Source organism: Micropterus salmoides, unplaced genomic scaffold (assembly GCF_014851395.1).
Source record: "Micropterus salmoides isolate LMB-PRFRI ecotype aquatic unplaced genomic scaffold, ASM1485139v1 Ms_hic_scaffold_3, whole genome shotgun sequence".
NCBI classification, from domain to species: domain Eukaryota; kingdom Metazoa; phylum Chordata; class Actinopteri; order Centrarchiformes; family Centrarchidae; genus Micropterus; species Micropterus salmoides.
The window spans coordinates 35,982,063-36,008,177 of record NW_024042261.1 but is presented as its reverse complement, the minus strand read 5'-3'; the positions used below and the strand labels follow the sequence as shown (position 1 = coordinate 36,008,177).

Genomic DNA, 26,115 nt, shown 5'->3' with positions numbered 1-26,115 from the left:
AGACTTTGCTGAAGCTTTGTTTGCTTCAAACTCCTAAATATACTGATATTGTTGGCATGAGAGGAGTCTGACATTACAAAAAGAAACAGGTAAATAAACCTACCCCACACGTCCTGACGCCCAAAACACACCTTTAAACCAGGTAATAATCATCTCCGACTCCTCAGAAATCTGCAGTGATGAAGGTCAGAGGTCGCGTTATGCAAATGAGCTCCACACCGCCTCCAATGAGTCGGTCATCAATATCGCTCTTCCGTTTGAGTTCGGTGAGAATAATTCTTTGTTGTGATTAATAGAATTGTTTTTCATTGTTTCTCTACTTTTCCCTCTACATTTATAGTCTATGCCAGGAATTTGAAATACAAAATAGGATTTTGTAGTTTGTATTTGAAAGTATTGATGGAAATGACTTCATATTTCGTTTTTAAAAAATAAAACATTTGCATTTTGTAGGTTAAAATACTAATACTTGTAAGAAGTCTATGTGATGACATCATATAAAAGCTGCTTCTGATTGGTTCCTACTCAGTCATTTGCGCAGATTTGTTGAGATCTGAACAGGAAATTGATCCAGACCTGAAAAAGAAGGTCAAGGAATCCGAAACGTGAAGGTTTCCATCATTTTCCCTCCATTTTTAGTATGAATTGTTGCAGTTCTTAACAGTCCCTGTGAAGTTTGTATTAGCAGCACTAGGTTGAATCATTAAATATGGTAACGGTAAAATATAAAAATAAAGGAACTGTTAGGCTAGTTAACTATTCGTTAACCTTCATCTGGATGTGAATATTTGATCTGTTAGTTGGTTGCCTTTCAGATTTATCACATGACTCTTTAGGCAAAGAAAAGCTGTTGCTTTCAAACATTGTCCACTTAATCAGCTGAGCCAGTGTGCTGGTGAAGGGATACATTAAGGTTTGCAGAATGATTTCATGGGATGAGAGCAGTTTATTTTGATACATGGCTGCTGTATTTTGATACACCTGAAATTACGATAGCTGATTCGGTGTCTTACTGGCCTATATATAAATACCCCAGCTTTAGAAGATGATTCAAAGAACAACTCTTACTATGCCTTTGGAAATCAACACAACAATTGTTCGAGGTAAATTTTCATGTTATTGGAGCTGACGGCTCTTATATCAGCAATAAGAATCATCAAATAAATTTCCTTCTCATCTGCCTCCGTTAGGCACATGCGAGGCTCCCTGATGATTTTTGACCTCTGAAAATGTTATTTTGAAAGGCTAAGGTTTATCTCAGCCAGGAGCTAAATTTATAGGCAGATTAAAATATTACTTTCTACATGTTTATGCTTGTTGAACAGGTGTATTGGTAAAGTATTGGCTTTTTACTTGCAATTGTATTATTGCACGTATATGTACAGTAACAAGCGTAGTTGTCGTCAACTCCACTATCTTCACTTCACCTGGTTCACATCACAGTCTCCACCTCTGCTCTGCTTGTGTGAGCTCAGGCCCAACACACCAAATACAGAGAACATTAATATTGTTTGTATTACTATTATGTTTAATATTTGCCCTCCGTCCATTTTACCCGGTTTTGGTAACCATCCCTACTTTGAACAACTTTGTGATGCAATCCACTTGCCTGAAAACAGTTTACTTGCCTGAGAGGTATTTTCTTTTCAACTATACACCTAAATAGTATGAATTCTACCTCCCATAGAACAACATGTTGCTTTGCTGTTCCTACCAGAGCAGCTTTATTATACAGAGGAAACAAAGTTCACTTCCGCCTTCTCATGCCTGTTCTTTTAATTCTGCTTTTTGAGGTCCCTGAACAAAGTGATGGCTGATCACCCTAAACATTGGGGCCATTTTCTACAGTCCACCTTGTTCACCCTTCAGACCAAAAAGCAGAAAAATTTAAAGCACAGGCCTTACTATTTGATGTTTGGGAGGCAGGCGAGGTATCCCTCAAAAGCTGTAAAGCCAAAAATGTAATAATTCAGCAATGGCTATAAAGTTGGATTCTTCATCGGTGTGCAACAGCACGCATGCACCGACACCAGATGGCGAGCTTCACCCAAGGAACTTGTGCCGACAAGGATCGAAAAGACTGGATCACCTGCATGCGGAGTTGAGCTAATGGAAATGGGACACTGTACTGGAAGTGTGCCAATGCATTTAATGGAGCGTTAAACTGCCAATGGTGACCTGTATCAATGTTTGAGTGATGAATCCTGTTTCATCTGTAAAGGTGAAAAACTTAAGAGTTAATTAACCTGACAAAGGTCTTTAAAACCTGCTCATATGAAAACAAGAAAATAGTTAACTGAAGATGGAAAACAGCTAAAATAAATAGGTCTAACTTAAAGCTGTTGATATCTAGTTGACAAAACTAACTTGACAAGATTGAAACTATTAATGTATCCCATTACCTCTTACATGAATCGTTATTTTGCACATTTTAATCTCAACAGAAACCTTATTTTTTTAAAGAAAATACACAATATATTGTAGTCCCTTCATTTATTGAATTCTTTTCTAAAATTCAGGTAAACCTTTTGTCTGAAGAACAAATTATAGATAAATTCTTTGCTGGATAAACAATCAAATTTGACTGATCAACCGACTATAGAAACTTAAGATTTTTACTTCATTGTCATCACTGGGGGGCAGAAATCTGAAGAACATCTCAAACATTTAATTCTGATTCATTTCCAAGATCTGGTTTCATTCCAGAGATAGTGTTATTGTGGATCTCAAATTCAACAGATTTAATGTTTCAGATTATATTTGTTGTATCCCAACATTTTTATATCCCTCTTCAGGCCTCATCCACCCCACCCTATAGTTACCCCCCCCCCCCCCCCATCACTGCTTGGACTGAGGACGACCTGCAGACGGTCGTTGAGGATTCATCCAGTCAATAACTGTTCTGACTGACGCATTTATTTATGGAACAGATGTTCTTGAAAGCAGAGAGGGGAATGTTTGTGGGGATTTAATTACAATGTCAGGAATGACAAAGCTATTGATTGTAGTATTTCATAAATTGACTAAAAAGTCAGACTTTTGTCATTACCATCTTAAAATTATGCCTCGCATCAGACTATTGGAAAGACTTCTCAACTGGACTAATCTGCAAAAGGAATTTCAACAGGGATCTGACAAATCAAACTATTGTTAATTCTGTGGTAAATAACTCAGTCACCATGTTTCTTTTATCTGTCCACCTGATAATTTTTTATGCTGCCATCTTTGCAATAGCACTTTGTCTCCTAAATGGTTACATAAATTATAAAAATGTAACCGAGGCAAATAGTGAGGGGTTCAAACCCCCAAATATCTAACAATTGCCATAGGCTCCCCACAATTAAGATTAAGCCACCTAAACACAGCAAATCAAGACACAAACCACACAACAACAGCTATCATACACACCACCACATGCAGTGAAGGGGAAAGGGGTTCCCAAAATCCACCACACTGTCCGTCTGGCAGAACACTAAAAAAAAAAGAAAAAAAAAGACAGAAAATGGCTAATAAGCTGAGGGAAATCACGCAGCCGGAAGATGGCCACACCTGTAGCAGACCTTAGCAGTTGGCAAAACATTCACAGGGCCCATCCACGTGTAACAATCAAGTAAGAATCCACATAAAAATATAAGCATGAATAGCAGGAGTTGATCAGGCAGGTAAAACAGTAGTGGCTATACAATCCTAAAATTACAATAATTGAATTAGTTCCATTATTTAACACATACTACAAAAACATACCTGCTAAATACCTTCCAGATGATATTTACCTCAAACAATGCAGTAAGTAGTCAACCCAGCTCTGACTCCACCTTATTTACGCATCAGACGTTTAGGCCCACTGAAATGTAAATCATGTTATCAAAAGGCCACCTATAAAACACAAACTAGTAAACTTGCATAGCTCTACTAGATAACCCCGAGGTAAAAAGATGCAGTCAACCACCAATGCCTTCTCTGCAGTGAACTTTAGCACAGCAGGCTATTCAGCCGACAAGGTCTGGACAACAGGTGGCTTAAAATGCCTGTGATGAAAACAAATTAAAACATGTTCACAAAAGTTAAAACATTGTCAGCCTTGACGCATTACTTCTAGACGACATACCTGCTCTCTAGCCATACTGGAACACAATGCCTACTGAGAGATCCTGAGTGTTCCCCATAAATCAACTCTTAAAGAGACGCAGGTGTCTGTCTGCTTCTGGAGAGACAGGGGGTGGAGCTTCACTGAGAGCTTGCAAATGATTGTGGCATTACTAGGCCAAATGCCTGCCTATCACAATAAGTTTGACTTTTAAAGTAAATGTAGCCTTTTGTCCAGTTATTTACTTAATATTTTGGCTTGTTACTTTATAACTGACTTTAAAAAGTCAGTTTTGATCAAATTCTAATCATATTTCTTTAAGGGGTAAATCCCAAAACACCATAAATGGTACTTCTTCTTCTTGACTTGTATGATAATTCTAGCACCAACTAGATATTTTGACTTTCATCATTTTAATTTTAGAATGTTAAATATATGACAGTGGGTCATAATTTTTGACTTACTCATGTCTCAACACAACAACTGGCACATTAACTGAAAGATTAATGAAATGTTACAAAATAAAGGGCACACATTAGGTTTTTAGCCCTTAAAAAATTCATCCTTAGATTAAAAAAAAAAACATTAAAAACCCTTAATTTATCAGTTAATTAAATGTTGATTAATTTACCAAAAATTTGGGTTAACCTGTATAAAACATTCGTCTTTTGTCGTCTCAGTGTTGAAATACAAAGGAAGTAATTTCTAACAACGACTCTTCATGTCCTCCATGTTGCCGTTGCCTAGCACTGATGTTCTCACGAGTTAATATCAAGCATTTTGTGTCCACGGCTTCCCTTGTCGTGACCACAAGCTCCATTTGAAGGCTGCGTAGCCTTTCTGTAGCGTCAAAGAATCTGACGGATAAGTAAGTACCCCCTGTCCAGAAAGTCTGGACACACCACCAACTGTATCTCGTTTACTTTCCATACACTTAAAACATATTCAGGGTGGTTCCCAGGATGGAGGTACATCACAAAAACTCATGTCCACTTTAAAATTAAATGAAATTCAAAGAGAGGGAGACAGTGAGCAGTTCAACGAACAGGGAAGCGTCAAGAGAATGTGTGTGTTGTGCTGCATGTGCCTCTGTGTGACAGTTTTATGTGAGGGCTGATGGACGGCTCAGCTGTCAGGTAGGCAGAGAAGCACCAGCAACTGACTGCGGTGGCGGTACAGGCAGGACGCGGCCATATAAGGTCACCGGTGGTTGGGGAAAGTCCTCCAGGCCTCTGTGCTTCCTACAAACAACCCTCAAATACCTGCTGCTCTCCACATATTCATCTATAAGTTCAGGGATTGGGGTCAAATGATCGGATTCGTGAGTTGGGAAGAAGTCACAAAGTCATAGCTCAAATGTGAAAGGCCAGAAGTATGAAATGTTTGAAGCCTCAGCAACTTCCAACTAACTACTGAGCAGAGGGGGTTTGTTTCCACTGCTACACATGTTATACGTAGATCAACCAAATATTGATAACAGTCAACAATACAACATGTAAACTGCTGAAAACATACAATCAGGTAGCAGTTAATGTTTGTAAACGTATTTGGCCTGTGATGGAGATATTAAAATACTTATTACCATTAATGATTGTAAACAAACTGTGAACAGTCACTTAGATTTTTTTGTAACGCACTGGTGGACCGCTGCCAGCTGAACAGCATGAGTCAATCCGTCCTAATCATTTACATCTGAAGCAGTGGGTGAGAAGAGGATTATGGGAAAGTGAGTTTTTGGGTGAGTAAATCCTTCCTAGACATTCTCATAAAATCCTGTTTTTATATTTCAGTGATCTGGTATATGAGATAAAAGTCAGGTACCTAAATGAGATGCTCCTCAAATGCATCAGTATATTTACACACAGGTTTGAATCCTTTGTGATATTCCTTGATAGGATGGTAGGACTACTCACCACTGCTGCTCTTTTAGCTCCAGTGCTACAGGCCAACACGAGAGACAAAAAGAAGAAGAAGGGGCTGGCAGCGGTGCTGACCAGGTCCTGCAGAACAGTCTTTTTTTTTTTTTTTTTTTTTTTTTTAGATACCTTGCTTTGAGAAATACAAACATGTTTTTCTATAATCTTCATGCCAGTTTTTAGTACATGGTGCATTGGATACATTTTACATGTCACTTATTTAGCTGAAACTAAGCTTTATCCAATGCAATTGCTATGTACAGTGGGGGAAATAAGTATTTGACCCCTTGCTGATTTTGCAGGTTTGCCCACTTACAAAGAATGCAACGATCTATAATTTTAATCATATGTACATTCTAACAGTGAAAGACAGAATCCCAAAGAAAATTCCAGAAAATCACATCATATGAATTTATTAAAATTGATAACCATCTGATGAGGAAAAACAAGTATTTGACCCCCTGGACAAACAGCATGTTAATATTTTGTAGAAAAGCCATTATTGGCCAGCACAGATGTCAAACGGTTTTTATAGTTGGTGACAAGGTTTGTGCACATTTCGGCAGGGATGTTGGCCCACTCCTCCCTGCAGACAGCCTCCAAATCATTCAGGTTCCGAGGTTGTCGCCTGGCAACTCGAATTTTAAGCTCCCTCCAAAGATTTTCAATTGGATTCAGGTCTGGAGACTGGCTAGGCCACTCCAGAACCTTGATGTGCTTCTTCTTCAGCCACTCTTTTGTTGCTTTGGCGGTGTGCTTAGGGTCGTTGTCGTGCTGAAACACCCATCCTCGACCCATCTTCAGCTCTCTCACTGAGGGAAGGAGATGTTGGTCCAGAATTCCACGATACATGGCCCCGTCCATCCTCCCCTCAATACGATGGAGTTGTCCCGTCCCCTTGGCTGAAAAGCACCCCAAAGCATGATGTTGCCACCACCATGCTTGACGGTGGGGATGGTGTTCTTTGGGTTGTACTCGGTGTTCTTTGCCCTCCAAACACGACGAGTTGAGGCCAAAAAGTTCTATTTTGGTCTCATCTGACCACATCACCTTCTTCCAGGCCTCTTCTGAGTCGTCCAGGTGGTGAATGGCGAACTTCATGCGGGCCTGTACATGTTTCTTCTTGAGCAGGGGACCTTGCGTGCGCTGCAGGATTTCAATCCATGACGGCGTAGTGTGTTACCAACCGTTTCTTTTGTAACTGTGGTCCCAGCTGCCTTCAGTTGATTCATCAGTTCCCCCCTTGTGGTTTTGGGATGATTCCTCACCGTTCGCATGATCAGGGACACCCCACGAGGCGAGATCTTGTGTGGAGGCCCAGACCGAGGGAGGTTGGCGGTGGTGTGGTGCTTCTTCCGTTTCCTGATAACTGCACCGACAGTTGATCTTTTCTCTCCAAGTTGCTTTCCGATTCTCTTGTAGCCCATCCAAGCCTTGTGCAGATCAACAATCTTGTCCCTGATGTCCGTAGAAAGCTCTTTGGTCTTGCCCATGGTGGTGATGTTGGATGCTGGTTGTTTGGGTGTTGACAGGTGTCTTTTATACAGGTAACGAGGTGAGGCAGGTGTATTTGATGTAGATAATTGGTTGGGATTGGGGCTGTGTCTTAAAGAAAGACTAACTGTCTTGTAGGAGCCAGAATACTTGCTGTTTGTCCAGGGGGTCATATACTTGTTTTTCCTCATCAGATGGTTATCAATTTTTATAAATTCATATGATGTGATTTTCTAGAATTTTCTTTGGGATTCTGTCTTTCACTGTTAGAATGTACATATGATTAAAATTGTAGATTGTTGCATTCTTTGTAAGTGGGCAAACCTGCAAAATCAGCAAGGGGTCAAATACTTATTTCCCCCACTGTATGTCAGAGGTCACACGCCTCTGGAGCAACTGGGGTTGTGGATGTTAGTGTTGTGTCGTTCAAAGAACGTATCGTTCATTTGACCTAATCTTGTATGTGACTCAGAAGGAACGGGTTGTCTCAGTGAGTAATTCGTTCATTTTCACGCATGCGTGAATAGTCTTAGTCTAGTCTAGTAACAAAACAAACGGACTCGGTCATTAAAACACAGCCACATAGCAGCGTTAGCGTTCGCCCTGTGGTTTGTTTACAGCTAACAGCTGATCCAGTCCGCCAGAGAACACAATGTCACATTTACTTTTTATTTATCGACAGAGCCGTGCTGTTGTTTCACAGCTCCTCACTGGTGAACAACCTGCAGTGTTTGAGATTATTATTAAATTTTAATAAGAGTGTGTTTTATTCATCTAGTGCAGAGGTCACTAATAGGCGGACCGCGGTCTGGATCCGGACCCAGCCGCCGTCCTCTCCGGACCGCCGACCTACAGCCCATTTATTATTGAGACTTACTACCTCGTGACGGAGCGTTTCTATTTTAACCCGCGCAGCTTTTCTAGCATTTACTGTACTGGTTTAGAGGACCAGGAAACTCACAGACCAATCGCATGTGCTCCAATCGTCTCATGTGACGCTGCTCAGCCAATCAAATCTGTGCATACCGAGGCTTGCGAGTCGAGTCCGCGAGATTCACCACAGACGTTTTGGAAACACACCCGAATTGAGGAGACGAAAGATAAGAGATTTCACATGACTTTTAATCAAGAATGTACAGATTTTTACATGTACATTCCTCCCACGGGCAGTTCAGAACCAGAATATCTCATAGATCTCCAATATGCTAGCTGGAGCTCACGTTTCTCACTGAACAACAGAAAGCAGGAAAGTGGTAGCTCTGTAAGAGGAAATGAAAGAGAAGAGGAGGCATTACAGCTGTTCATTTGTTATGATGTGTTGAGTGTTTATTATAAAATTGGTTAAGACTACACTTCATCACTTCAAGCTACACTTTTTGTTACATTTTTTCTAAAAATTAGGCACTTTAGTTTACTTAAATTTAGAATTTATTATTTGAATAGTTATTATTTATTATCCCTCCAGTTTGATGTGAAAACTGACTGAAATATTATTTGATTTGACAGTCCGTTGTTGACTAAAAACATGTGTTGATACAACTATAGGTTATAGTACTGAATGATAACGCAAGTTCGTCGTTTTGATGTTCCGGACCTTTGCTTCAAGAAATTTTCTCTAACTAGACCTCTTTGAAATCTAATTGAATACCCCTGATCTAGTGTGTCAAGCTTATTACTTCAATATATTCCCTGTAAATCTGATGTTGATGTATAGATTTTACTCATAGATAGGGATGTTAGGCTGCTGTATGAATGAGCAGTTTAGAGATATAGTGATAGTAATTATAATTATATATATGGCTGGTCTGGTAAAATACAGGGAAGATTGTGAAAATGGACAGATTTAGCCGGAGTAGTGGCTTAATCGAATATTGACAACATATTTCTGTGGTTCTATGGGTTGAATTTGGTTGTGGCTCCATGGGGCTTTATAGAACCATGATAGAGAAAGATCAAGAGGTGAATTTGTGCATTATACTTTGTCAATTAGAGCAAACCAGGCTGCCTTCTGCGTTTGAGAACTGCGCTGTTTTTTTTACATCGCCCACTAGAGGGCTGCAGCGCCGCATTAACCAGCCTAGTTAAAATAAACAAAGTGACACAAAAAAAGATTGGTTCATTTTAATGAACGAGAGTCTTTCAAAAGAGTGATGTTTCCCATCACTAGTGGACGTGTCGCAGTGGGAATCGAAGCCAGGTCTCTCACACCACAGGCATGTGTCTTATCCACTTCGCAATCGCCGGCACATTTTGCCAACACAAAAAAAAGTATTATGCATTGATAATGTGTCTGCAAATGTAAACTCTTGTCTCTCCTTGGTGTCTCCACAGAGACTCCTCACTGAGGCTGTGTTCGAAATTGCATCCTAACGTACTGCCTATGACGCAACCAATCAGAACTGCCGCCAACTAACTGAAAGATTAAGTACCAGCAGATGTTCACACTGAAGTACGCTGAAGCAAGACAGTCATGTGACTACATCACATGATTGCGGCGTCCGAAGAGATGCAATGTATTTTGGGGTGGTTGAGTATGTCCAGTAAGCTCATGGTGCACAATTTGCATTTTGCTAATCCAGGATACATCCGGTTATATCTGGCGTACACAAAACCCACATACTATGCAGTTGGAACACACTACATACTCAATTTTGATCCGTCTTATTTTCTGTCATAGTTAGTACGAATAGTACGTAAGTGATTCCGAACACAGCCTCAGTGTCATTGAACAACCAACACCAAATCTGTTGGGACACCATATATTTCCCATGAAGCTCTGCAGGTCAGTGTTCATTCTTTCCTCAACCTCTGACCTTGCATAAAGTTTAGTTTGCTTGCTTTATTGGTACCCGGTGTGCATTTTCTTATCATATGTCTTTAGTTTATTAGCTCTAATGTTGACAACACAGGAATAAGTAATGTTTTTCTGTTTGTCTAGACTGAAGACCAGAGAGGACAAAAACTGCTTTAATGTAAAATCTCCTGAGTGAAAAGCTAAGCCTCACTAAATCAGTTCAGCCTCCTAAATCTCTTCATAAACCCCATTGACCTTTATAATAACTGTTAAGTCTTTGTTCTTAAGTACAGTATTATTGACTCATTAACTATTTATTTATTATATTTACTTCATTTAATGAAAACTCATGTTTTGATTCCCTTTTGAGTTTTGTGTTTTTTATTATTAAAAATTATTACAATGCTGTATCCCCTGGTTTAATTTTATCACCTCAGAGTTGCAGCGTCATACTCTGAGGACACATTAGCAGCACCGCCTATCATTGCAATGTTAAAACTAAAAATAACAGCATCATGACTGAGCATCCTATATTATTCATATCACATCCGTCCCCTCTCTTTTTTAATTCACACGTAATACACTAAAGACACAAGAAAGAATGATAGAAACTACTAGGCATGTAGTTGTGATGGTTCAGATTAGGGTTAGGAGCTAGGAAATACCGTATGTCAGTGAGATGTCTCCATGAGGATAAAGGGACAAACACGTGCGTACGTGAGAGTTCGGTTAGAAGCTGCACAGCATGGAAAATGAGATCAATGCTGAAATGAGATGACTTGACACCGGCAATACAACACAGCTGCTGACGCCCAACAGACAGCCGACAGCAGCAAGGAATGACGGTACTCTGCAGTCTGATTTGTGTATGTGTGTAAATATATATATATGTATATATATATTGTGAGGTATGAATGACATAACTGCATGGACCCATGCATGTATACAAACATGATAAAAAAATTAAACACACACACTCACAGGGGAAATTGCAGAGTTTAAATGTTACAGCTTCCCTGGTCAACATACCATTGAGGTAAAATTAGAAATGAATGACTTGGAATGAATGGATGAATGAATGGGAACAATGACACACACACACAGTACAAGCATATGTCTGGTAACAACAAGGGGGCAAAAAGCAAAAGCTGAAAAGACCTGATTTATGTGACTTGCGTAATTTAAAGAACATGTGCAACATTTCTGAGGAGCTTCTGTTAAAAGCCAAGCATGAGTCTATTTTAATATAACTCCTACAGAGACTTTCGTGAGCCATTTCACAGACATAAATTCATGCATATGTGGTGTTTTATGATCCTTGTGTTGTTTTTATTTTTATTGTGTTTGTATCTATGGTTTTGTTCTCTGTGAAGCGCTTTGTGACCTTAAGAAAGGTGCTATATAAATAAAGTTGATTATTATAAGATAAACATGAAACAACACATCACAAATAATGTGAGTTAATCCCAGGTATTATGTGCATGCTCTCCACTGCTAGTCATGGACAAAATCCCAACTGTTTACTGTTCTGTGTCCATTATTCTGCCTTCTTCTCATCCGTCTTGCTGCTCATCCGTGTCAGTCTGTTCAAGTGAAGGGTTGAACAGATGAATGGAAGGAGGGACAGAGACTGACAGCTGAGTCGATGCAATTCAATCGGGAGAACTGGTATTGGAGATCGGGGGACCTGGTGAGGCGACACTAAAGATAGAAATCTATGGTTCACCCCCCCTCCACCCCGTGTCCACCTCCTCCCTCACGAGTTACTCTGTTAGATCATGTTTCAATGTAAGCCACCACCGTTACCTTCACAAAATACACACACAAAAAAAAAACATCACAGAAATTCAGAACTATTACCCAAACATAGGATGCATTAGTTACATAATCCAACATTTTTTTAAACAAATATTATAAAACTTTTGTAATGTTCATCTCAATTCAGATGACAAATAATCAATAGTGTGATTCCTTCAGGCTTTTCAGCTCCCATACACAAAACAATACGACACTTCTGTCATCGTTCTAAGATTACTGGTTCTATTTATATTTAAATAAATCCCTCCGATAAATGTCCATTGTCCAATGCCTATGATTTCATCTTGCCGATCTCTATGAATGTGAAAAGTTACGGTGATAAATCTGTTGTCAACTAAACCTATGAGCATCATCACACACGCTGTTGTTACTGAGTTACTGATCTTCTGCTAAATTATGGATCAGTTTAAGAATGAGCAGTGCCAAATTCAAGCCACATTTTCACTCTAAGTGGTAATACAACAAACTGGTGCAGATATTCACAATGCAGCAATAAACTGCTCAACTATGGTGGATCCCTGATAACCCAGGCAGAAAGTTTTAACTCCTTAATATATTTAGTAAAGCCAATCATTATTATGCGGTAAAAATATATTTAGCAATGAAACACAGAAAATAGTCTTCACAAAAACTGAAACATTTTCTTCACCTTTGATTCATTCAGTGTTGTGTGCAACCAAATAAAAAGCCTCACATGTTATTGGCCAAAACCTCATAACTCCTTCATACTTCATTGGGCCCCTGCTTATTCCAGCCCTTTTCACATTGTGAAAACATCGTCAGTGTCATCTTACAAATGCCTGGGTCTATTTGTGGGGCCCCCAAACTGTTAACATGATTTTTTCCTGCTCCGGCACAGGACTTGTATGTCTGAAACAGTTCAAATCTGAGGAATCCGAACAAGGCTTGAAGGTTGCCGCTTGTATCAGCCTAAGTTTAAAACGCTAATGTCAAGTATTTGAAAGTTTTTGAAAATGTCATGATAAACAAATAACAGCTACTAAATTCATGAAAAGATCACACCTTGTTACATCCTCAGGTTTCACATCAAACTAGTTTTCTGTTTTCTCTCCAGTACAGGGACCAAAAGAACAATTATGAAGCTACAGTATAAGATGCCGTATAATGTAGATAGAAAAATCAGAAATGTGCATCAGTGGAAACCGTCAGTGGCCAAGACTGCCACTTGTTCCTGGCAACACCCATGTGTGAATGTGTGAATGCATGTAACCCCCAACTGCTCCCTAAGGCCTTTGCTGTGAAGAAGCAACTGCCATCAGACTGCACACCAGCTCAAATATAAGATACATATGATATGATATATATGCAGTCTATTGTCTAATGCCATACCACTTAAAATGTTATCTAGGAATCAGAGTTTCTAACTGATACAAACCAGCACTAAAACAACACAAACAAGCCAACTGGAAGATGTGATGCTGGATTCACAAATAGCCGTTAATAACCTTGAATGCATCAAAACTGCATGAACGTCTTGAATGTCATAAGATCGCATGTGTACTGTATGCATACTTCCCAACTAACACTTTCTCATCCCAGGGCCTCAAATACCCAGGTTATCTCATACGGATGTTGAAGGGTGCCTTGTGCATCAAATATCGACACTTTGTGAGGCTTCTCAAAGCGTCAGTATTTGACGCCCTGTGATGAGACCGGGCTGTCCTCACACATGCAATGCATCGGAAAAGCATAAACAGAAGCACACATTACATGTGTACTCATTTTATCAGCTGTATGTACAAGTTCAGACAGTAGACACACTAAAAGGAGAAATAAAAAAAACAATAAGTAAATTAACAACTTTCACTGTTACTGCACTGATAGACGCATTGGATGCGTGTACAAACACACACACAAAATGCACCGATTCTATAATCTCATATGACTCGTAACAAAGATCAGGCTGTGCAAACCATTCCCTCCCTCATTCTGCTGCCTCATAGGGAGCTACTTTAAACCTTTTCTAACAACATATCTTCACACAGACATCAGAAAAAAAACACTCAAAAAGTAATTCCATTCAATTTCACGTTATATAGTTTGCACTTAGCCCATTAAAGTGTTTAACCATCATATTCTTGCCGTGAAATTAAGAGAGAGTCATTATAAATGATCCATACTGTGTTCCTGGTTACATAACTGTCCTTGATTCCTGTTTCCCCGGGGCAGCTGCAGGGTTCTTGGGCTGCTGGGGGGACGGTATGGATGTGCGAGTGTGGGGAGTGCTGAAGGGATACAATGACAGTCTAAACTGGGAAACTGGATCTGCGTCACACTGGCATACGAGCTACAGATCTGACTGCTCTGGATGGGCAGAAGGCACACACACACAGCACATATCACTAGTCAGTCAGCATGACCTTTGAGTTTTATTGATGGGGATTTGTGGTAAACAGTACTTTTGTATGTAAAATAGAGTTGATGCACCCATTCAGGCTGTTAGTCTTTGAGTCCTTCATGGTAATTCAAAGCGACTGCTCTAGTGTCACGCATGAAATGTACAAATCTGTCATGTTAGGTTTTACCTTAGGTTGATTGAGTGTTGACTTAGAGCACTGGTTGCCAAACTTTTTCAGCTCAAGACCTGAAAGAGAAATCCGGTGTCTCCCTGGGACCCAAATTTACAAAAATAAATCTACATTTATAAACTAAGGATAAAGGGCAAAACAAAACAAAAACAACAACGGTCTAAATCTCCTTTCTGTGTCTTACCTTTCCAATGATCTTCACGCTGGGCTCAGTTTTGAAAAAATGCCATTCTGATGCCATGCTGGCCGTTTAGTGTGTTTCTGAATTGGTTTTTCAGGTATGACATAGTCAGAAAGCATATTCATATGTTGTGCCATATTGAATCAACACATGTTGAAGGATTTTTAAAGAAATTTTTTTTTTGGACTTTCCCAGATACAGCGAATGTTTCTTTTGGAAATACCTGTGCAATTTATTTATTTTAAAACTGTCATTACTGAGCACTTCCCCACATGGGGCGGCTGTGGCTCAGGAGGTAGCGCGGGTTGGCTGTTAATCGGAAGGTCGGCGGTTCAATCCCTGGCTCCCCCTGGTTGCGTGTCGAAGTGTCCTTGGGCAAGATACTGAATTTGCCCCTGGCGGCTGTTCTGCCAGTGTATGAATGTGTGTGACTGGTGAATGCAGATGTAGTGTAAAAGCGCTTTGAGTGGTTGAAAAGACTAGAAAGGCGCTATACAAGTACGGAACATTTACATTTGAAGCAGAATCATCAATAAACTGGTCCTTATACTTTATCTTAGACATCATTTGGATTGACAGTGACAGATCAGACTGACGCCCAAAAAATTCTGTATGAATGTGGACAGAAGATCAGGCTAGGGAGAAGAGGGAGACAAAAACCTCACATAGTATCTGAGCTGAACAGAAAAGTGCAGCAAAAAAGAACGCTCATTCATTTACTAGGACTGGGCACATTAACGTGTTATTATCACGTTAACGCATTAATTAATGAACACGTCAATTATTTTATCGCATGTTAACGCAGTTTTTATTATTATTATTATTTTTAAAGTCCGTTGCTCACTGGCTCTGAATACACATGCAGTCAAACCGTGGGTCACAGGAGGGTCGGGATGTTGATCAGCCTGCAAATCACCCACCCAACAAACAAGCAGCGGAGGGAGGCTTGGCAAACTAAGCTGGATGCAGCGTGTGGGAGAAGTAGATAAACAAAAGCATGCAAGCGTGAATGTGTAACAGTGTGAATGTGATCAGGGCCTTCCGGTAAAAGAGAGGCTTCCTCTCAGTGAAGCTCCCCTGAATAAATAAAAAAACAAAAATATGCCACAGCGAAGTAGATAGCTGCACACTGCATGCTGATAAGTATTGTTGGTCTTAGGAACGTTTTTAAAATCACAACGTAGTCGCTTGGCCCCGCGGGGTTGCTCTTTCCTCCGGTGAACAAGAGACATGCGCTCCGCGAGTAAAATGTGCATTACACTACTTTAGAATTCATTATTTAATTTTGCCCATAACTATGCAATTAATCGCAGAAAATCATGTGATTAATCGCGATTAAAAATTTTAATTGTGGCCCAGCACTAATATTTACATATTTTATTACATTTTAATATTGTTGTGAATTTTACTCTACCAATTGGTGACCTATTTTGGGTCCCGACCTTAAGTTTGGGAAACCTGGACTTAGAGCAAAGGAGCTGAGTGACTCTCTACATCCCGTTACTCATGAACACAACAACCATCTTCAAGCTGAAAGGATGGATACAACCACCAATGTACACAAATCTGTAGTAACCATGTGCTACGTGTCATTATGTACTGAGTGCATGAGAGTACATATCTCTGCATCAAAGATGTAGCTCCAGTACATTGATTATGTGGTCATTCAGTATATAGAGTTGATAATCATCAGCATAGCATAGGATTTTCAAATGCTATATAAATAGTCTTGTACGTTTTGGGGAAGCTTGGTGGTTTGCTTCTCCTGTTTTCAAGTCACAAGCTCTGTCACAAGCCAATGTCCCACTGTATCTGCACACACAACTAGAAATACAAGTTCTGTCTTTTATTTGCTTTCTATACCAAATTTCCCAGCAGGTTTAAGCTTTCAAGCTTCAAGCTACTACCATCCAATCTTGAACCCAACTCTCAATAATGTTAAAAGCACATGCTAAAAGATCTCTATAATAGGAAATCAGAATTTTCTTCCATCTATATAGACATAAACAAAAGCATTTACTGTTTGTTGTAATTTTTACAAAGTGATTAAATTTACTTTAATTTAAAGTGTATTCCTGTCTATAGCAACCCCAGACTAAAACTAGATAAATTACTGAATCCTGTCGAATCAAGCCACATTTAAACTTAGTCTGCACAGAGGAAGAAGAAGCTATTCAAAGAAATGTTGGAAATCTGTTGTATTTGATCTCTTGTTAAAATGTATATTAAAAAACAGCAAGAGGAAATCATGAAATCATGAAATCTGCATCATCTGTTATTTATCACCTAAACATTTGACCTCGTGTTCTCCTGTCTTGTGAATCTGCGCTCCACCTGCAACTTCTACTTTGTCACATGATGTGTGTGTGATTTAATATCTGTCTGCGGGTAGATTACTGAGGTGTATAACATTACCAGTAGAGGGTAATGATCCTGGCGCTCGTACAGTCCTGAGTTGGACTTGAAGTTTTACAATTAGAGCAAGATATCATTCAGAGTATAACCTGACCTGAGCCCAGACTTGTCTAATGGCCTTTACAAAGCAATACTAACCTTAAAATCAGGCAGCACAATGAATATGATATATAAATATGAAACGTCTGAGGAAAGCACAAGACACACACACTCAAGACGTACTGAGAAAGCTGCAAACTTACAAATTCTCACGTTTTGATACATCCTTCCTCTGACTGCCCAAATGTCAGGGTTTGGACAGCCTGTGACTATGCATCACCACAGGGAGCTGGAACACAACACAAACTTACACATGCAGACACCTCCACTTAGCAAATTGGTAGGTGAGAGGAAATCCAATCTGTAATCTTGAATATTATGATGATGTAATCTAAGACAAAGTGGTTATTTTAACTCCTAAATATGATGACAGACAGAGAGCTCCAGTTACTCTGCTTCAACTCACTGGGACACTTATAAAACATGGAGGACAGCACATGCACGTGCATGTCTACACTATGTGTTCAAACCATCTGAGGCACCTGCTCTCTGACCAAATGAAAGTAGGTTAAAGACTTGATCCCTTTTCAACATAAAGCTGCACATGGTCACCCTCTCCACTAAGAGTAATTCAGATCAAACTACAGCAAAGATGGCACAATAATACTTAGTTTAAATAACAACATCAATCACTTTAAAAGCCCTCTTTGATGTGCTTTTAAAAACTTTTGTTGATTGGTTGATTGGTTGATTGGTTGATTGTTTGTGCCCCCCCCCCACACACACACACACACACAAACAAACAATCGACCTGACCCCATAGTCTATGGGCCCAACAAATTGAATAGAATGACTTTAAAAGTGTCTTTCACAACCTTAAAAACCTGAGACAGCAGATTTTCAGTTTATGCAATTCCATTACAATGAAGTTCCTTGAATACTTGAAAAAACATTCATGTTCTTTTGTATATTTGCATTTAATGACATTTTACTTGTAGATACTGGACATGTGTTTTACAGCTAGCTGGAATATTTATTCTATTGCCATTTATACTTTTGGTGCAATGTTGCCATGTAGGAAATATTTAATCATTTTCAAAGCAAATATAATGTAAATCTTACTTCACTACAGGGCAGTTATGCATCTAATATTTAAATGTATGAGTAAGCATGTGCTTTTGTACCTTCCTGTCCACCACAGTTCTGTCCTACTTGCTCCCATCAAGCAGCTACTAGCAGGCAGAAGGTGAAAGGTTGGACCGAGCGCCTGCAGCTGTTGCCTTGTCTCTCGTCTCGAGTGTTATATGACGTTTGTTCTTGCCTTTTAGAAACTCACCCAGGCACAGAACACCCCCTGTAACCAATCCAATGAGGGGTCCCCGAGTCTAGTCAGCCAATAGGGGTAGAGGCCTGGGTATAAATGCTTAGGTCCATCACTTGGCAGAGTTGGGCAACCCTTACATTTGGTGGATAGGACCTGATCCCGGGATCTGTTACCTCTTTCTTTTCTCCTAAGCAGGTAAAAAAGCAAAATAATGCTTTAGTCAGCCTTTCTGATAAATCCATGGGAAAGATTTTGGTTATTTTCCCACATTCGTATGGACAAAAACCTCCTGAAAACAAAATTGCACTAAGAGAGGAAAAATTTTTAACCAAATATCTGTCTGTGAAAGATTTCTCCATTGATGAATTCTGGAACCAGGAAAACCTTTTCTCTTCTGACATTTTTGTCTTGGATTCCTCTAAAGTTTGGCACATTTATTCCTGATATGGAAACTACTAAAATCTACTCATTTTTTATCAGTGTTCACTGGTTTCTTGGATATGGGTCGCATAAAAGGATCGGTAGTAAAAGGCAGTGTAGTGTCACTGTAACAGGTGTGACTATCAGCAGTTGCTGACGCTAGCAAGGCAGGCTTCACGTGAGTCTCTGAATAGTTTAGGAGTGCTTGATTTAGCCATGGAACTTGTGGAGCAATCTATCAGGCATGCAATGCTTTGACCTTAAAGTGTACCAAGTGTCATTAATCAACTACACCACAAGCAACTGATGGAGTTTTGGCCTCTATCTGGCAGAGAGAGGGATCGTCGTGTAAACAGATACAGAATGAAGGCCAGCAGTTATTAATATTTTCCTGACCCCACACATTTATTCTGACTGATTTTGCAGCTGCAGCCCTGTTGGTGCATTTAGACATTTTTATTAAAGTAATTTGTGTTTAAGTACTAGATCACTAAGTTCCAAATTTAAGATGTATTAATGTTGGGGTAGGAATATACAAAAATAGATTTTGTTTCAAGATGCTTTTTCAGTTCAATTAAATATAACGGACCAAATGACATTATACAAATTAAAAATTGTCTTAAGACAATAAGGAATAAGTTTTACTAGATTACTACTTGTAATTTTAAGCATTCTGTGCTGTTTTCAGTCCTAAAAACTTTCATCTCATTGACATTTTTTATTACTTCTGGTAATAAAGTGCTTTCTCTGCTTCCCGTGAATTGCAGCGTAGATCTGCCACTGAGATTGTGTAAGTCTGAATGGAGTGAGAGAGAAGAGAAAATAATTTGTCATAATGTGCTGGAGACTGTAGGGGGCAGGAGACAGGAGGGGTGGAGGAGAAGAGGGGGCACAGCCACACTATTAATAATCTGCACTGTGAGTGTGAGACAGGTGGTGTGGCAGAGAGGTCAGGGAAGCAGAGAGAAAGCCAAGAAAGGCAGTCAGAGAGAATGAGAAGGTGTCTCTTCTATACCAGAAGATTCATAGACAAGATGCTTGAAAATCTTGGAGAAATACCAGAAAAGAAATATGGTATTCACCCAATCACTATGCTGTGTTACATCATGATAAAAAGTGACTGAATACTGCACAGACACATAGTCTAAATTAACTTATACTGCAGCCTTCATAAAATGAATCTATAAGCATTGCAGATTCTGAAAAAAAGATCTCCTTTTGTTCTTGTGTCTTTTCAGACAAAGTAAGAGTCGCAGCCATGACGAAGAACTGCCACAACGACTACAAAATGAAGTTCTCCGTGGACGAGGAGTTCCCCGATCTCTCCCTGCACAACAACCACATGGCCAAGGTGAAAATCCTGCTCTGACATTGTCTGTCCACATCCTGCGTAAACACAAATGACTTTAAGCTTGACTCAGATTATTCTGACACTGCTTTTTAGAAAGGCATTGCAAGCCTCCTAAAACCCACCTCCTAAAATAATTCCATTATTTGTTTTGGAAAGTGCTTCGATAGTTCACTTTCACACAACCCCATTGAAAACACAAGCATGTGACTGTATAATCACTGGGTGTCATCCGCTGTAGGTGCTAACCAAGGAGATCTATGGCAAGCTGAGGAGCAAGTCCACCCCCAGTGGCTTCACCTTGGATGATATCATCCAGACTGGTGTTGACAACCCTGGTAAGAAGGAGCAAGTCATCAGCATAGAGATTAAGACACACCAGCAAAGACTGGGTTTGGGGAGACATAAATTTACCCAAACAAACACTATATGTAGTCAAATATGAGTTATGAGTATGCCTTTATGTAATGTTATTATAATGGCTTGCCGCTAAACCTGACAATGCTAGCACCCATCGGTACCTCTAAGGTGACACAGGACTTTTTATCACTTTTTTGGGTTCAGAGCTTAACATCTGGCAAGTTTCTGTTCCAACCAGTCCATAGTTACGCCCAGGAATTTGTTGTCGCACAGTGGGACAGGTTCAAAAGGACCTAGCTGTGCCAACACAAAAACATCCCCTACAAACGTAACGTAACTACTTGTCAACTTCTTCATCCCCTCTGTTGTCCCCAAGGTCACCCCTTCATCATGACCGTGGGCTGCGTTGCTGGTGATGAGGAGTCCTATGAGGTCTTCAAGGATCTGCTGGACCCCGTCATCTCCGACCGTCACGGCGGATACAAGCCCACCGACAAGCACAAGACTGACCTGAACTTCGAGAACCTGAAGGTGAGGAGTCAAGATACGCACGATAATATTGATATAGATCAGCACAGCTTAAAGGAGGGGGGGGGGGGGGGGGATTAGCACTATAGCAAGTTTAAACATCAAATTAACAGCCTTAAATTTATTAAACGTGGCCAAGGTGGAGTTTACTAACTGACCATTCTCCCAAAATATTGATACATTTTCTGAAGCCAAAGCTATAATATATTGAGAAGTAGGCCTAAACCATGTCTCCACTCCTAAATCAAAAAAGTCCAATCACTCATGGGTGAAGAAAGCTAGTTTGTAAATAATATGAAAAACAATCGCATCTGTGTTTTATTGTCCTGTCTTTGTCTTTCAGGGTGGTGATGACCTGGACCCCAACTATGTGCTGTCCAGCCGTGTTCGTACCGGCCGCAGCATCAAGGGATTCACCCTGCCCCCCCACAACAGCCGTGGAGAGCGCAGAATGATTGAGAAGCTGTCCATTGAGGGTGAATGTCAAACTAACAAAAATAATGCCAATCTATTAATCTCTAATGTTTGTAGAATGCAGAATATAATTGTGACTGACTCCTTTCCTCTCAGCCCTGGCCAACCTGGACGGTGAGTTGAAGGGAAAGTACTACCCTCTGAATGGCATGACCGACGCCGAGCAGGAGCAGCTGATCGCTGATCACTTCCTGTTCGACAAACCCGTGTCCCCCCTGCTGACCTGTGCTGGTATGGCCCGTGACTGGCCCGACGCCAGAGGCATCTGGTGAGAGACTCTTACCCAGTTTAGTGAACAAAAGATGATCAGATATGTGCTGTAATCAACTGTAAAAGCAGATTTTGTGTGCCAATCTAAAAATACACACAGAGTTAAGAAATGACCACCCTCTGAGCTAAAATGTCCCATCTGCCCTTCCCAACCTTCAAAACTTCCACCGTCTGTCTCTTTCTCCCACATCACTAATATGAAAATCCTGATTATTCCTGTTATCAAACATCTGTTAAAGTGTGTCATGAATACCAAAGCACAGTGTGTTCAGCTGCAGTAATCACTATCCCCTTACAGTGGCTTGACATTCAGTAAATCCACTGTGCAGCTCAGTGTTGGTTTAGAGACCAGGAACATTAACTTTCCCGTTTCTGTGAGGCATTTTGAGAAACATTTTGCATTTGTGCTACACTTGTGAACATTTTGTACTAGTATATAAGTCAGATCCAATATAATAAAGTCAGATACAATACATAACCAGCCATAAAACCCTTGTCTAACTAAAAGCCTGTTTGAGTCTTCAATTGCTTTTTTGTTAAATCAATAGAATCTAAACAAGTGTAAATGAAGTGAAAATGAGCTGTTTTTTCATCCTCCAGGCACAACGACAACAAGACCTTCCTGGTCTGGGTGAATGAGGAGGATCACCTGCGTGTCATCTCAATGCAGAAGGGAGGCAACATGAAGGAGGTCTTCAAACGCTTCTGCGTTGGCCTGCAGAAGGTAAAAAAAACACGCATGCATAATTTTTTTATTTACACACAGTGATGCAGACACACAAGTATGAACTATTCAACTGGGAACATGGGTACAATTTACCTCCTTTCTTTAGTTAACTTCTCTGTGTTGTAATTATGTCGTAGGTGTAAATATTAATCTATTCCATATAGACCAGTCATGTCTGTAAAACAACTGCCTGATGTTTAATTTCTTTCTTCATTGTTAACAGATAGATTTAGTTTACGTTTAATGAAATCCATCTGGTTAGATATTAACTATTTATTTCACCTCGTCGCTGATCAGATTGAGGAGATCTTTAAGAAGCACAACCACGGCTTCATGTGGAACGAGCATCTGGGCTACATCCTGACCTGCCCCTCCAACCTGGGAACCGGCCTGCGCGGTGGCGTGCACGTCAAGCTGCCCAAGCTCAGCACACATCCCAAGTTCGAGGAGATCCTGACCAGGCTGCGTCTGCAGAAGCGTGGCACAGGTACTAAAAAATATTATAAAATGGCTGCCATAGTTTGGCTTTTAGGATTAGCAAGACTTTATATCCTTACTAAAGTATTTTATAAATAATATATATTTGAACGGTTTTTTGCATGTGTTTCAGTTAGCAGCATTATTATCGTCCCCTCTTATACCTAACAGTTCGTTTTCACCAGAACTTCCAGGAATTAATTTACTTGAATTGTTTTTCTGCCACATCTGAAGAACTGTGGTATTTGGATTAACTAGGTAGGGTGAGCATATATTTATTTAATTTAAGAAACATTCTTGCAAAGCTTGACTTATCTTCAGTCAACTCAACCCATGTAGCCTGGGTCATCAATGGACGGTCAATATCAATGATAGCATGTCTGTTCATGGTCTTCAGATAGTTTCCATGTTCCAGGAAAAGTACTACAAACAGTCTTTATGTCTATATTTAACCACAGACACTGTTTGTTATCCACTAAAGTTTAGTTCAACCAATGTGATTACAGCTCTTTCTCTAAAAATGCTTGTATTGGTGGATATCAAGTCAACACAGGGGACATGTATTGTAGAGAGGATAGGAGTTACAGTGAGTTTCCTCTCCGGCCTTATTCTTCTCCCCTTGTTTACCCTCCAGGTGGTGTGGACACAGCCTCCGTGGGTGGTGTGTTCGACATTTCCAATGCTGACCGTCTGGGCTCCTCCGAGGTGGATCAGGTCCAGCTGGTGGTTGATGGCGTTAAGCTGATGGTTGAGATGGAGAAGAAGCTTGAGAAGGGAGAGTCCATCGATGGCATGATCCCGCCCAGAAGTAAAGTAGACAGACAACCGATGACTGAATGACTGTCTGTGTTTGTTTTTTTATATTATAAAAAATGAACAGGTAGCCTCGTTGTAAAGTTATTTTACTGGTTTCGGCCAACTGGCTACTTCCTGCTTGCTTCCTTCCTTCAGGAAGATACTTTTTCCTCACTCATCCTTTCCTGCTTTGTGTTTGGTTCTTCTCACTTTAATCATCTCTTCCCTCTATCTTCTCTGTAACATCCTGGGATCAATCCATGCATAGTCTGGTCGTGGCTATGTATTCACATCGAAAGAATTTTTTTTTTGGTTGTAAAATATAATTGGACAATTAAACTATGCCCCATGTGACAATCAAACCCTCTCTCTCATGTTTTCTTTATGTAGAAATACACACTATTCATATCAGTGCAGTTATGCTTCATAAACAGATACAGTACATTTTAATATGGGCACAAGTAAGTAAATGCCTTAAAAATACTCACACACCATACAAGAATTCAACACAAAGAAACTGGTGAGATGCCACATCAAAGACATTAAATCCTTGAGGAAAAAAAAGACATAAAATAAGAGGTTGAAAGTCTTTATTTTTGTGTCACACATTATTTCCTAGGAGACATGCAGGATTGCAGGTCGTTCATTTCTGTAATTTCAGCCCATAAGTTAAGTTTTGTTGTTAACAGCGACGGCTTCAAACACACTATACAACAGAACGGTAGCCTTAAAGCGTGGCCCTAACTGTATCTACAGAACAGGTTCAGAGTGAGGCCCAGTTGTACACAAAACTAATTTGCAAAAACTAGCTCTAAATCACAGCTTCACATTTCCAGACAGTGGTGGATACCTGCTGCGGCTGAAATCTCCAAATAAACAGATAAATTCCTTAGAGCTGTAAAAGATCACAAATCTGCTGCAGCATCTAACTTTTCCTTTTACATATCAGTGTTTTGTTAGATGCTGCATACTTCAGAAGTACAAGTTACTTGCCTTTATAGAGTCACAATAAAGTACAACAACCTTTTGATTTTGGAGTCGTCAGTGTCAATATATGATTAATGTAGCACTTGGTGGACTGTGTGTATTTGTCGAATACCGCTAGATTTGATCTGTAAGGAGCAACGAAGCGCTTTTATCAAAGAAAATCAGAATCCAATTTTTCAAAAGGTCACTGAAGGTCACATTCTCATCGCTGCACGCTTTTGAAATTATACAGTGGCTTGTTGATGCAGGAGTCTGATTGGTTAACAGTCATACACCTCTTCCAGCAATAATCAAATCTGAACAGTCATATACGTCTCAGCAGTGCTGCATTCTGATTGGTTGACAGAGGGAAAAGTCCACAGTTTCTGTATATCAAAAGCGGGACTGAAGTTAAGCACATAAAATTGTAGTACTGGACAAAAGAAAATGGTTAAATCTGACAAAACTATATGAAGACAGATTTATTTATTTTTTTTAATTTGGTAATACATCTGTACCTCAGTTTCCTTCATATGACTTTGTGGCATCCAAATGGCACCTCTACCTGGAAACCTGAAGTCATCATTCCAGGTTCACTGGTCTAACTGTGGGAAGGGAATGATGCCAAGAAGTCATTGTAGGTAGGTAAATCAAGTAAAGGAAAAAGCGCATTCAGAATGTCAATTATTCACTTCAGTTGGCTTTAAAATGAAGGAAATAGTGTGATTTTTTTTTAACAATATACAAAAAAGAAATATATAGTATAATTAAAAACTCTGCCCGTACAGTACAATGCAATCCTGGCTAAAAAGCAAAAAGTGCTCAAAGAATTTTAACAACAAATCAGCAATATCAAAAAATAAAAATAAAAAAATAAATCAAACAAGAAGCCCTATTAAATCTTAATCAATGCTTATTCAAGTCTTGATTCTTGGCTTTGTGGCTGTATTGCACTACATTTGAGGAACGTCGGCATTCTGACAGACTTTGTTACTGTTATGCCAAAGTGCTACTAGGTTAACTACTGTATGTCAGTAAACTACTCCTCCATTTACTCTACAACAGTATGAGCTTCCATAATTATGTGTTTGGACTAAGAGATCAAATTTTGATGAAAAGGCTTGAAGGTCATT

General features: G+C 39.8%; 1 protein-coding gene and 1 long non-coding RNA gene across 2 annotated transcripts; one reads left to right on the top strand and one right to left on the bottom strand.

The window, feature by feature from the left end:
* Nucleotides 1-2,126: 2,126 nt before the first annotated feature.
* Nucleotides 2,127-4,064, bottom strand: LOC119883139. The gene is made up of 3 exons (XR_005440593.1): nt 3,774-4,064; nt 3,409-3,472; nt 2,127-2,213 (listed from the first exon to the last, which is right to left on the bottom strand). It is a non-coding gene; the product is annotated as an uncharacterized LOC119883139 (long non-coding RNA).
* A 14,602-nt stretch (nt 4,065-18,666) lies between these two features.
* On the top strand, nt 18,667-24,331 carry ckmb (creatine kinase, muscle b). The gene is made up of 9 exons (XM_038693670.1): nt 18,667-18,812; nt 20,276-20,388; nt 20,627-20,723; nt 21,122-21,276; nt 21,617-21,749; nt 21,844-22,015; nt 22,618-22,741; nt 23,042-23,231; nt 23,856-24,331. Exons 2-9 carry the CDS (start codon nt 20,296-20,298, stop codon nt 24,059-24,061), a joined length of 1,170 nt encoding a protein of 389 aa, XP_038549598.1. The 5' UTR covers nt 18,667-18,812; nt 20,276-20,295; the 3' UTR covers nt 24,062-24,331.
* Nucleotides 24,332-26,115: the final 1,784 nt, after the last annotated feature.